The 12,967-nt window shown below is 42.8% G+C and overlaps 1 protein-coding gene across 2 annotated transcripts in view; it reads left to right on the forward strand.

Moving 5' to 3' along the window:
- Positions 1-12,967, forward strand: part of SIDT1 (SID1 transmembrane family member 1) — a 100,588-nt gene that overhangs the window by 72,572 nt on the left and 15,049 nt on the right. For both annotated transcript variants that reach the window (XM_039256638.1, XM_039256637.1), the window contains exons 11-19: positions 1,982-2,053; positions 3,322-3,467; positions 4,306-4,379; positions 5,595-5,661; positions 6,910-6,983; positions 8,183-8,306; positions 8,511-8,628; positions 11,089-11,225; positions 11,853-11,961. In XM_039256638.1, the coding sequence (XP_039112569.1) occupies positions 1,982-2,053; positions 3,322-3,467; positions 4,306-4,379; positions 5,595-5,661; positions 6,910-6,983; positions 8,183-8,306; positions 8,511-8,628; positions 11,089-11,225; positions 11,853-11,961 (921 nt within the window). The remainder of the gene's footprint in view (positions 1-1,981; positions 2,054-3,321; positions 3,468-4,305; positions 4,380-5,594; positions 5,662-6,909; positions 6,984-8,182; positions 8,307-8,510; positions 8,629-11,088; positions 11,226-11,852; positions 11,962-12,967) is intronic.

The following is a 12,967-nucleotide window of genomic DNA, read 5'->3' on the forward strand; positions in this document are numbered from 1 at the left end:
GTAACAAACTGTATTTTCAATGAAGAAAAACATTTACAGGGAGGGTATCAGAGCATATCCTCAGTTATGTGTCTTCACTGAAAATACATTTCTCTGCAGCAGTGTACGAGACTGACCAGGTAACACACAGACCTTTCTGCCTGTAATGTGATACAAGCAACCTCATCTCAGAAGGAAGATAGTGTATTGAAATGTCCACCAGCCTGACAATATTCCAGATCCTTGATAAAGCTCAGGAGGCAGTAAAGAAACATTCCCAAGCATCTCTCTGGATGAGTGTGGTTCCTGGAAATACGGTAGCCTGAAGACGGAGTCAAAGGAAACTGCCTAGATACCCTGCTTATTTGTGGTTTCTCCCCTCCATGTTCAGCTCCGCTTAATCCTCACAGGTGGATAAACTCAATAACAATATCTTGCCTGATAACCAAGGAGAAGGTCGGGAGATGTTTTTCTCTGATACTGGTGGTGGCCTGGCTCCAGGTGACAGCGCAAACACAGAGGGATGAGTTCACTCCCTGTGCTACAAGCACTGCTTTCAATGGAAAAGCTTGAGGAGCATTTTTTCCTCCATTTTTCTCTCACTGCCAACAAACAGTTGGCAACAGATACAGAAATCTCTTCCAAGATATCTCATATTCTTCCATATCCTCAGTTTAGTTTTCACCATCTATTGCTCCAAGGAGTGCGGTCATTTCCTCCCTATCTGGACTTATCCTGCCAATAGTTAAGGTACTGCTAAATGCTATTTTAAGAACCTCCAAATTACAGTGGTTTAATGATAGACATAGACTTCAGTGTTTCTGTTCAGTAGTGGCCTTCTTCAAGGCGATTTCAGGACCTGGGCTTCTTTGTTCTTGTAATTCTGCAATACTTTCAGGCAGGAACCAGATTTTTTTCTCGGTAGAGTGCCAAATAGCAAAGATGGTAAACTTCACAGGGCCATATCGTCTCTGTCACAACTGCTTAACTCTGCTACTCTGGCCAAAAGCAGCCATAGACATATCCAAATGGCTGTGGCTGTGTTTCAATAAGACTTTAGGTATGAATACTGAAATCTGAAGCTCATGTAATTTTTTTTTTAAATATTTTTATTTATTTCTAGGAGAGAGAGGGAGAGAGAGACAGCGTGAGCAGGGGAAGGTCAGAGAGAGAGAGAGGGAGACACAGACTCTGAAATAGGCTCCAGGCTCTGAGCTGGCAGTCAGCACAGAGCCCGACGCGGGGCTCGAACCCACGAACCGCGAGATCATGACCTAAGCGAAAGTCGGATGCTTAACCGACTAAGCCACCCAGGCGCCCCAAGCTCATGTAATTTTTAACCTGTCATGAAATCTTTTGATTTCTTTCCCTAACCATTTAAAATGTTTATTCATTTTTTTTCTTTCCAAGATTCTACCTAAATTTAGGTTAGTTAACATACACTGTAGTATTGGTTTCAGGAGTAGAATTTAGTGATTGAGCACTTGCATACAACACCCAGTGCTCATCCCAGCAAGTGCCCTTCTTAATGCCCATCACCCATTTAACTCATCCCCCCACCCACCCCCGCTCCAGCAACCCTCAGTTTGTTCTCTATAGTAAAGAGTCTCTTATGGTTTGCCTCCCTCTCTGTTTTTATCCTATTTTATTTTTCCTTCCCTTCCCTTACGTTCATCTGTTTTGTTTCTTAAATTCCACATATGAATGAAATCGTATGGTATTTGTCTTTCTGTGACTGACTTATTTCACTTACCATAATACACTCTACTTCCATCCACATCATTGATGGTTTCCTGTCTCACATTTTAAAACCATTCTTAGTTCAAGGGCTATACAAAAATCAGCAGCAGGCTAGATTTTGCCTGCAGGTCACAGTTTAGGGAGTCTTAGAGTAAAAGGAAAACCAACTTTAAAATGTGATGGACTGATGATTCAAGCTACTTAGAGTTGTGTTGTTGTGTTTTAGCAACTGGACATGAAGTATTTGCTTTTTTTTTAACAGGCTCTGGAAATATGGTGGCGTCACATCCCATTGCTGCCAGCACCCCTGAAGGGAGCAATTATGGGGCAATAGGTATTTCCTACTACGAGTCCATTCATTGAAGTATTTCCTAATTCTCCAGAGAATAGGATAAAAAGGACCCTCCAGCCATTATTAACTGTGCGAGTGGGCAAGGCAGTTATCATATAAGATTGTCTTCTCTTTATAAGAGGAATTGGTTAGAAGAGCTGGAAGAAGTCTCTCAGCTCTAACCTTCTCCAGTTTGTTATTCCGAGCTAACCACACTTGAGCAGAATTCCCTCCCATGGTTGCCATCAACTCCCAAAGTCCCCGTGGGGATTTTTTCATACCCAGCCTAGTTTGGGGCATGAACGGTGTGTCAGAGTCGGTGTCAGGGAGCCCGAAATCAATTGACGAGCTCTTTCATTCTCAGGTTTCAGTGGAGTAAGGGCGATCAGAAGACTAAGGCTGTGCTGCAGGTGAACGTGGCCGTAGCCCAACAATCTTTCACTTTGGCTAACTTCATAGTTGAACCTAGTCATTCACATGGCGACCCCTCAGTGTTCATTGCGTGGCCTGAAAGAGACAGAATTCCCGTGGGTCTGTGAATGGTTTGCCTAAAATGTCAGGGAGAAGGGCTGGAGTCCTTCTTCCTGCTCTGGTGTACTGTAACTTTGAGAAGCATGTGGGCTTCCTGCAGGCTACTTATTTCTGGCTCTGCAGGAAGAGGATTTTTTTTTTTTTTTTAACTAACTGAACAGAAGAAATAAAGCGGAAGGTAGGCTCAGCTCATGTGCTCGTCAAGCTGCAAAAATTCCCATCTGCTCTGGGAAACATTCATGAGAACACAAGGATTCTTCCTCAGAGTGTTGTTCTCATTATATAATCATAGATGCGGCATGTGGGGGGTTTCGGTGTACAAATACTTTACCCACGAGCAATGTATAGCTGCTGGATATGTGTGTGCTTCCACGGTAGATGCTATACATAACTGTGCATGCGTATGTTTATATATTTATGTTCATATTTTAAAATATGAAACATGACATATAAGCATAACCTTAATTTTGCATCCAAATAGTTAACAGAGCAGATGCCTTTATGTTCTTAATATGTATTCAGCCATAGAAATAGACAATTTAAATATAAACATAGGAGAAGAGGCAACATAGAAGTCCATTGAGGAGGAATGGAGAGAAAGAACATGTGCTGTGGGTAAGGAGTTCGTTTTTACCAACACAGCATCTTCAAGAATGAGTCAGCACCGCGTTTCGCAGAGAGGAATGGGCTGCATGCGTTCTTCCTAGCTTGGGAAAGTAGATGAGTTTTCTCTCTTTCAGGGGAGTCAAGCTCCAGTCCCGCCAGGCAGATGTCCTCCTCCGATGGTGGGCAGCCATGCCAGTCGGACACAGACAGCTCTGTGGAGGAGAGTGACTTCGACACCATGCCAGACATTGAGAGTGATAAGAACGTGATCCGGACCAAGGTACCTCTGCCTGGCCGTCCTCTTGGCAAGGGCGGAACGTTCAACAGTCAAATACACCTTCAGCGAAGTCTCAGTTTCCTTTGATTTTTCCCTTCAAGGGAAACCATATATCCCTGAGGGCTTTTTAGATAAACTATAACTACAGACTAAAAGCAATACCCTGCTAATTAGTACTGCTTTCTGGAGGAAGAAAGTGAGAGCATGAAGGAGAACAGTGCATTGAAACACTCAGGGCCTGGGGGTGCCTGGCTGGCTCAGTCGGTAACACACGTGACTCTTGATCTCTGGGTTGTAAGTTCAAGCCCCACGTTGGGTGTAGAGATCACTTAAATAAATAAAACTTAAAAAGAAATACTCAGTGTCTGAAGTGGATCCCAACCCAGATGAAAGAAAAGATTCTCTGAGGGGTATGCCTGGCAAAACTTCCTGGTTCTGTAGCTTTCATCCTTCAGGAATAAAGCTCATCTCTTTTTGGCATATATTTACTATGTTGTGTCATATCCAGTAAGGGATATGAAAGTGGACTGCACAGTTTCAATCCTATGATTCGAGGCACACAGCAGACCTCTCTGAAAACAGTGAAACCAGTTCCTGAGATGTAAGAAACAGTTGAGACTCTCTACAGGTTTTTCTGTATCAGCCAATTCTTACTATTTCAGAGAAAATACTAGGATTTGCATTAAGGTATTCTGGGAAAAACAAAATTGAAAGAAAAGCTTTATTAAATAATTTGAATCTCTAGCAATGGATTGGATTGAGCATTTATGAAGTTTTCCTTTGTGTCTTCTGCAAAAAAAGCCAAGTACACTTTGCATTCTTTCTTTATTTGATATCTTAGATGTTCCTTTACCTGTCAGATCTGTCCAGGAAGGACCGGAGGATTGTCAGCAAAAAATATAAGATTTATTTCTGGTGAGTAGGGGGCCATTAGGGCCATGGTTCCCTTAAGTAAAATGAAAATTTTCTTAGTAAAAACTGCGATCACTTATGGGACACCTTTCTGTTTAACGAGGCAGAGGTATAGATGCTTCAAGGATTCATACCACATTCTATAAGAAAAACAAAACAAAACAAAACAAAACTACAAAGGCAGCCAGCCCTAAATTTAATACACACAAAGTAAAAATAAGAATGGCAGTAGAGTGGGGGGATGGGCACTAAGAAGGACACTTGTTGGGATGAGCACTGGGTGTTATATATGTAAGTGACGGACCACTAAATTTTACTCCTGAAATCATTGCTACACCATAAGTTAACTAACTTGGATCTAAATAAAATATTACAAATAATAAAATAATTTTAAAAACATGAAAAAAATTCGTAGTGTTTTAAAAAAATCCTAAGAATAGTGGTCGAATCCCATATGTTTAGGGAACACACTCAATCCATTTCCAGGAAGGCAGCCTAACAATAACATGTCACTATCGTCCAAAAGACACACTAAACTGAAGCCATTTCCTCTTCTCACTCAGCCTTGCTCTTGCAAGAGCCAGTGGCTTCAGGGACTAGATGTCTACAGCATCTCAGAGTAACTGGGAACCATACTGAGAGGAAATGATACCACATCCGGTGGTAAATAGACCCTTGATCATCAAGCACCCAGTTGCAGCCTCTCTCAGAGCCAAGAGGCTGAGCTGCCTGGCAGGGGACCCCTCTCCCCTCAGAAATCCCAGGCTGATGCTGTGATAGCTCTTTCCATTTTTTTCCTCTGGAAGGACGCCCTTTTACTTGGATACAGATATTTGAGGGAACCAAGGGACCAGTGGGGGTCCCATGGCATTTCATAGTGGGACCATTAGTTGGAACTAAGAGGTACCTACGAGAGCCATACCCTTTCATGTGATCCATCTCCCATTACTTGCACTCTGATCACTTTTAATCTAAAACATTCTAAAGAAATAGGCCCTTATTACTAATTTGGTTAAAACAGAAGAAGTATCATTTACAGTTTTCAGGGTTTGTAGAAGTGGGAGGCTGGAGAAGCAGGAACTGCATAATCAGTTTTTAATTACTTTTGCAAGTTAACTGGAGAGTTATGGAGTAGAAGGGTTCTTATATTAAAACACTGAGCAAAAATTCCATTCTTAATTTGGATATAACTATTTCCGGGTCTTTCTGCCTACTTAGGAACATCATCACCATCGCTGTGTTTTACGCACTGCCTGTGATCCAGTTGGTCATCACCTACCAGACAGTGAGTATTGCCCAGAACCCCGGAACCCCAGCTTTTGTACTGCAGGGAGAGAGCTTTGCTATGACTTACAGAGAAAGGTATATATAACTTGATCTCAGTCCAAGAATTAACTTCTGATTTTGTCTTCAAATTGGGCTTCTCCATTGCTTCATCTTCGATGAAACTTTACATCTAGTTCTCAATTGTTCTATCACAGAGGAGCCTGGGACCTCCTATTATTTTGTCTACCAAGCTCAAATTATTACCTTAAGCTCATTCAGTCATAATATCTATCGACTATATCTGTTATTTACCAGTCTGAACTTTGATTATCAAAGGGTAATGAGTAAAGTTCCTAAATTAGAAACCTGGTATCTAATTTAGCCTGTGCCCTCTTGTTGAGGGTATTTTTTATAAAACCAAAAACAGCTTTACAAAGCTAAGAAGATAAGAAATTAAGAAAATATAAAATAAGAGCTAAAAGTAAAAACAAATAAAGATAATAATCAAAACACCTTGAGAATCCCCATTGTGCCTTCATAGAACCTTGGGGTCCAGATCACAAATGACCTTCTCTAGCATTTGTTATACATAAGAAAGCCTATCTAGAAAGCACGAGAGGCTGATGGTGTTTCTAATGCAGTGACTCTCACACTTTGCTGTGCATTAAAATCACCTGGGGAGTTTTGAAACCCCAGTGCGCCCGCTGTACCCTACACCAAATTAGATCCAAGTCCCTCAGAGTAGAACCAAGCATCAGTACTGATTAGACCCCAATAATCCCAATGTACAGCCAAGTATGGAAGCCATTGGCCTAATAATTCAGCCAGTTCCCTACTTACTATGTGAGGAGGACAAGGACTTTTATGAGATTTGGGCCCCACAGTTATAATCTCCATACTCTCTTACTACTCCAGGGCCCTGTCAGGAGATACAGCTGCGCTGTGGTCTAGGAAGGTTCTTAATGATAGAGATGGTGAGAAAAATGGGAAACTGAACATATAGTTCCTCCTGTCCACCTGCCCTGTGGTTATCACTCCCACACAGAGAATGGGACAGCTCCATACCCTCCCAACATGCATCTAGAAAATAGAACGTATCCTGACAGCCCTAATTAGCCTGTGCTGTGTAAAGGTGGCAGAAAATGACCCATCCCCTACTGAGAAGGAACACTGATTATATGGTAAATCGCTGTGAGCAGTGCCTCCCTTTTGTGGTTTCAGGCTGGGCTCAGTGGAGCATCTCCTCTTCTCACTCTTCATTTTGCAGGTGGTGAATGTCACCGGCAACCAGGACATCTGTTACTACAACTTCCTCTGTGCTCACCCATTGGGCGTCCTGAGGTGAGGCCTGTCCTCTGGTTGCCCCTGAGGCATTTAGAGATTCCTGTCTGTGTGATGCAATTTCAATTTTTAAAAACATTGAACACAGGGTGGCTCAGTCTGTTAATCGTTCCACTCTTGGTTTCAGCTCAGGTCATGATCTCACCATTCAGGAGTTCGAGCCCCATGTTGGGCTCTGCACTGACAGCTGCGGAACCTGCTTGGGATTCTCTGTCTCCCTCCCTCTCTCTCTGCTCTGCCCTGACTTGTTCTCTGTCTCTCTGTCTCTGTCTCTGTCTCTTTCTCTCTCTCAAAATAAATAAATAAACATTTAAAAAAATACTAAAAACAACCATGGATGACTGCCCTGGTCAAGGGTAAGGAGGGATGAAATCAAGAAGTTGAGAGCAGATACCTTCCTCTCATTCCTGTATGGGGCCTCAGGAAACATTCCTAAGAATAACAGCTGAGAAGAGTGCAGGGACCTTTTTGAAGACATTGGGTCCTAGCTGTGATGACACTCACACATGGACATGAGCTGCTCATATGTTAATCCACTGAGCAACCTCATGAGATAGGTAGGAATAGCATTACTCCCATCTTCAGATGAAGACACAAAGGCTTAGAAAAGAACTTGCAGAAGGTCCCTCAACTATTAGTGACTCCAGGACTTGAACCCAGGCCTGCTGCCTACAAGGCCACCCTCTAGCCGCCAGAACATGGTGAAGTGGAAAGAACAGGCTTTCTGTTTCAGAACTGAACCAGCCTCAGTTTCCTGAAATAAAGCAGCTGGCCATGACTGGCTGACATGTCACCGTTACAGAGCTGAATATTGACACACATGGCATGGGTCCATCTATGAGAATTCCTTCTCACAGTGTAGCTGAAACACTTGGCCAAACTGTCCATCTTTGGAGCAGCTCTGTTTCCTGGGGTTCATTCCATGCTAGTGCCGTCAGGATAAGAGAGGATTGGGTGAATGCTAGGGAAGCCACACAGGCCTCCAAGGGAGGAAATGGACACGTGGTCATAGGTTAGGCATCCTAAAGTAAAGGAGTAAGGTTAAAGATGATCTCACATAACTTGCCAGTCCTGAAATCTTATGAAAAGTCCAGGTAGAAAACATGGATTGCTGAGTGTACTCGCTTTCAAGCATTCTTTCATTCTCTGAATCTCTTGGATCACCTTGACTCTCTCGTGGTTTCCTTCTCATCCCTTAGTGCCTTCAACAACATTCTCAGTAACCTGGGCCACGTGCTCCTGGGCTTCCTCTTCCTGCTGATAGTCTTGCGCCGAGACATTCTCCATCGCAGAGCCCTAGAAGCCAAGGATATCTTTGCCATGGTGAGGAAAGGGAGGGTAAATTGGATATGGGAGCTAGGCAGGGTCATGGTTCCAAGCAGCATCTGCAAAGGGGAGGGATGTCTGGCTTGATGGTGTGGTGATGGGTTAAATGAACAACAGGAGGCCAGAAGCTTGGGTTTCCAGATTCTGTGGCTCTGTCACCAATTGGTGTCTTTCCACTGACCACACTTTCTCCTTTTTCAGGAGTATGGAATTCCTAAACACTTTGGTGTTTTCTATGCTATGGGCATCGCATTGATGATGGAAGGAGTGCTCAGTGCTTGTTACCACGTCTGCCCTAATTACTCCAACTTCCAATTTGGTAATTAGAATTTATATCAACCCCACAGATTTATGTTATGGGACTCTTGTCCTGGGACCCTTCACAAAATGCCAAGGTCATGCATGCAAGAATTAAATGATATTTTATGTGAGCTAACGTTGATTCAAGGGCACCTCCCCCCAGGGCATGGTTTCTACATGTTGTACCATTTTTTTCTCTCTGACCATCCTTCAGATAAGAAAACACTCAACAGTGAATGATGATCTCATGGCTAGATAAATGTGCAGGTGGGCAATGGGCCAAGCATTAGGCAGCAGGACAGATAGAATCCACCAATAGACATCTGGAAAGTTCCCTCAGTATAATTTGGCCTAACTTAGTAGTTAGACTGCTTTGGGTTGAAAATAATAGAAAGCCCAATTCAACTGGATTAAATAATAAGAACAATTATTAGTTCACCTTCTGAAAGTCCAAAGGTGGAAAGAGCTTCCAGTTGATTTATCTGGTGGCTCTGACTCCAATTCTCTGTAATCCCTTGGGTTGTGCCCAGCCTATAGGCTGATTTTATCCTCAGGCTATCAGGAAACTCACTGTGGTAAAAATAGCTACAGCGGGTCCTGGCTTCCTGTCTCTATCTACCTCATGATGCCTGGCGGATGCAGCAAGTTGATTTCCAGGAGCCTTCATTTAAGAGCAAGGACACTTCTTTGCCAAAACCCCCCAGATAACATTCTTCCACACCTCAGTAGTTTAAATAGTCATGAGCCCATTCCAGAATGATTCCGTAGGTGCTGGTTAGCTCAAGCTTGGTTTGGGACACCAGTCATGATGGTGAAGGAGGGGAATTATCTTTAGACCAATGAGAACCATCTGTGGAACCACAGGTGGGGTTAGCTTTGCTGAAACCAATAGGCTAAAAAGGCATGTATTTCTGAATTGAAAAATGGAGCTGAGGTAGTTGAGTTACTACTAATATGCTGTCAGGAAGGAGAAAGGGAAGAGCAGGTGCCAGTAGTAGGCAATTAACAGTGACCTCCGCACTCAAGGATAAGAATTTTAAAAACTGTCATTTTTATGTTTGTACTGTAGCCTCTGTCTGTGAGCCCAGAACACCACAGAAATTCTCTGCCACATTTAATTTTTTTTAATGAGAAACATTTTAATAGAGAAAACTACAGAGAACAATATCATTCACCACTCAGAATGAACAAATGCCAACATTTTAAAATATCTGCCTTAAATCTACTTTTTCAGAAATAAAACATTGTGGAGTGCCTGGCTGGCTCAGTCAGTAGAGCATGCAATGCTTGATATCAGGGTTGTGAGTTCAAGCCCCATGTTGGGCATGGAGACTACTTAATTAAAAAAAAAAAGGAAGAAGAAAGAAAGTAAATGTGACCAAGTTGAGTCCTTTGAACTGTTTTCCAAACTTATCCCCCCTCTTCCTTCCCCAGAAGCAACAGCCTGACTAATTTGATATTTATCAGTACAGTTTTTAAAATTTTACATTTGTAGTAAATTAATATTTATCAAACTATGTTCTACACATTTTTTCATCCAACAACACGTTTTCAAGATTTATGAATATTGAATCAAGGACATCCAGTTCATTCATTTTTAAGGACGGTTATCTTCTGTAATAAAAATATGTATACTACATATTTGTCAATCCCTTAGATGTTGCCAGTACGGTGTTATTGTAGACAGTGCTACAGTGAACACCCTAACATACGTCTCTTTGTGCACATGTGAGAGACGTTCCCAGGGACACCTAGAAGTAGAATTTTGGAGTCACCTGGTTTTTACCAGTCACCATTTTACCAAGAACTTCCAAGTTTCTCCAGAGTATTAATTCCTACTCCCATTAGCTGCCTGAGAGTTCCCATTTCCCTGTATCATCACTAACATGTTACAGTCAAACATTTAAATATTTTGCTACATTCTTGAGTAATATGGGACATGGCCTTGTTTCGATTTGCATTTCCATAACTGTCATGCAGCTAAGCCATATTTAATTTCTAGCTGTTTTCCATCCCTAGGCTGTAAAGCTGTATATGAGCAATCAATTATATGAGCTATACATTGAGTAATCAATGTGATTATATTTCAGGACGCAGATAAGGACCTTCGACACCCACCTAGCATTCTTTCTATGGTCATAGTGCCCCAACTGTCACCAGTATGGACTCTTGCTATTGCTGTTGCACACCAGCATTTAAATGCAAATACCTCTGCAAGTGGGGATAGCCAATTATTTATCCTATCATCAGATACCTTTCTTCTGTGAACTAGGAATAGCCTTGGAAGGGTTTAGAAGCAGAGTATGTGGGGTTTGGCCAGAGAATGTGCCTGTGGAGGCTGCCATGTTGGAGGTCTCCACACAGACTGAGGGCAGCAAATATTCTAGGGCCTGAAGACAGGGGGGTTTCCAAGACTAAAGAGAAATTGTCTGCCGCCTACCGGATCTTGATTGTTTCGGCTCCTCCTGTGCGCCCTCAGATACCTCCTTCATGTACATGATCGCTGGCCTCTGCATGCTGAAGCTCTACCAGACCCGCCACCCAGACATCAATGCCAGCGCCTACGCTGCCTATGCCTCCTTTGCGGTGGTCATCACGCTCACAGTCCTCGGAGTGGTGCGTCCGTCCCCATGGCCTTCAGCCTGGTTTTCCAAACGTGCCCCCTTGGGAGGTTTTTTGCTCTTTGTTTGATGGACCTCAGGGGAACAGGTTTGAATTAATTACAATCCTTGATTGCTGCCACATGGCCATTCTGGGTCAATTGAGGGCATTTTATTGAGTTACTTAGCTATTTATCTCTAATAATGTAATAGGCATCTGTAAAACTACCCCTGGGGAGTTTGATTATAAAGCTGGGACCTGACTCACGTGAGATTGGAATAAAGATGTTCAAGCTGATGGGAGACACAGACTTAAAAGAGCAGAAGCGACTTTCTAAATGTGCAGGGACAGGTGTCTGTTGTCTGAAGTCATTGGAAGAGCATTAGACCCCAGCTCCAAACCTATTGCCCCTTAACAGTTGTTCGTTGCCTCACCCATTTTCTCCTTCCATTTTTGCTTGGCCAGGTAGCTATTTTTTGGGGTGCAGTATGATCCCTGTGAGCTCACAGGAGTTGTGGGGGAGGAGGGTCAAAATGCACATACAGCTCGTTTTTGGACTCCTTATGCATACATGAGAGAATGATTTTCATGAGTTCTGTGGGGAAAACCCTGGATGAAGGTAACCTCCATCTTTACTCCTAGGTGTTTGGAAAAAATGACCTGTGGTTCTGGGTCATCTTCTCTGCAATCCATATCCTGGCGTCTCTGGCCCTCAGCACCCAGATCTACTACATGGGTCGTTTCAAGATAGGTGAGTCACCTGTTACTCTATGCTAACACACTGATTAACTTACCTCAAGAAAGCACTGTCTTCGCTCACCCTAAATGGGAGTGTTGCTGGTCATCATGAACATGTGCTCTGAGTTCTGGGTGTTTAATAATGTCCTCTCCTGGATAGGACTACAATGAGCTATTGCCACTAGTTCTATTTCCAACTGAGAAACTAAGCTGGCCATACTCAGACCTGAGGCAGACCTCCCGCTCCGAGTCCCAGTGCTTTGTAACTCACAGAACTTTGAAAGTGTGCTTAAAGAATGGTTGGTCAGTGCTCCACCCGTTCCTCCTAGAGAGATAGATTTTAGTTTGTAGCATTTAAAAGGAGCCTTTCTCTAAGCAGGCTACATCATTATCAAGAATGGATTTTATATTATTTTCAAGTTCTGGGACTGAAATGTTTTGAAACTTATGAATCATAATAGGCAGGACACCTGCTGAGCTACCCCCGCCAGTGACTATCACATTAGAACACCGTGTGCTCCACAGAAATCAGCTTCTGCTCTGCTGACATCAGCCAGCATACACGGGAACAGATAGATTTAAGTAATGTTAGAGCGTTTAAATATCCCCAGTCCGCTTAAGATCCAGGACATCAGACTTAAATATTCTTTTGTAGATTTCAAGAAAAGTTATTGTATATAAACATAGGCCGAACTCTAGTATTTGCAGAGCCCAAAGCAAGATTACAAATAAAAACGCACTAAAATTTTTTTAAGTTGTAAAGCAGGCTAAAAAAACCTGTTAAATACATAGATAGAAGGAAGGGAGGGAGGAAGGCAGGCAGGCCAACAAACTGATAAATATAATATGCTTTCATTACAACCTAGAAAGTCCAGGTTCACATTTAAAATTGTCAGTTCCTCAGAACACTCCAGAACATAGCTGCATCGGAGAGCTGGTCCCCAGCCCCTGCCCCTCTTTTCTTCCCCTGCTGGCTCTGTCCTCCATCTTAAGGGATCTCACAAGCATGTACATGGATA

Source organism: Hyaena hyaena, unplaced genomic scaffold (genome assembly GCF_003009895.1).
Source record: "Hyaena hyaena isolate Hyena2069 unplaced genomic scaffold, ASM300989v1 scaffold_582, whole genome shotgun sequence".
In the NCBI taxonomy this organism is placed as follows: Eukaryota; Metazoa; Chordata; class Mammalia; order Carnivora; family Hyaenidae; genus Hyaena; species Hyaena hyaena.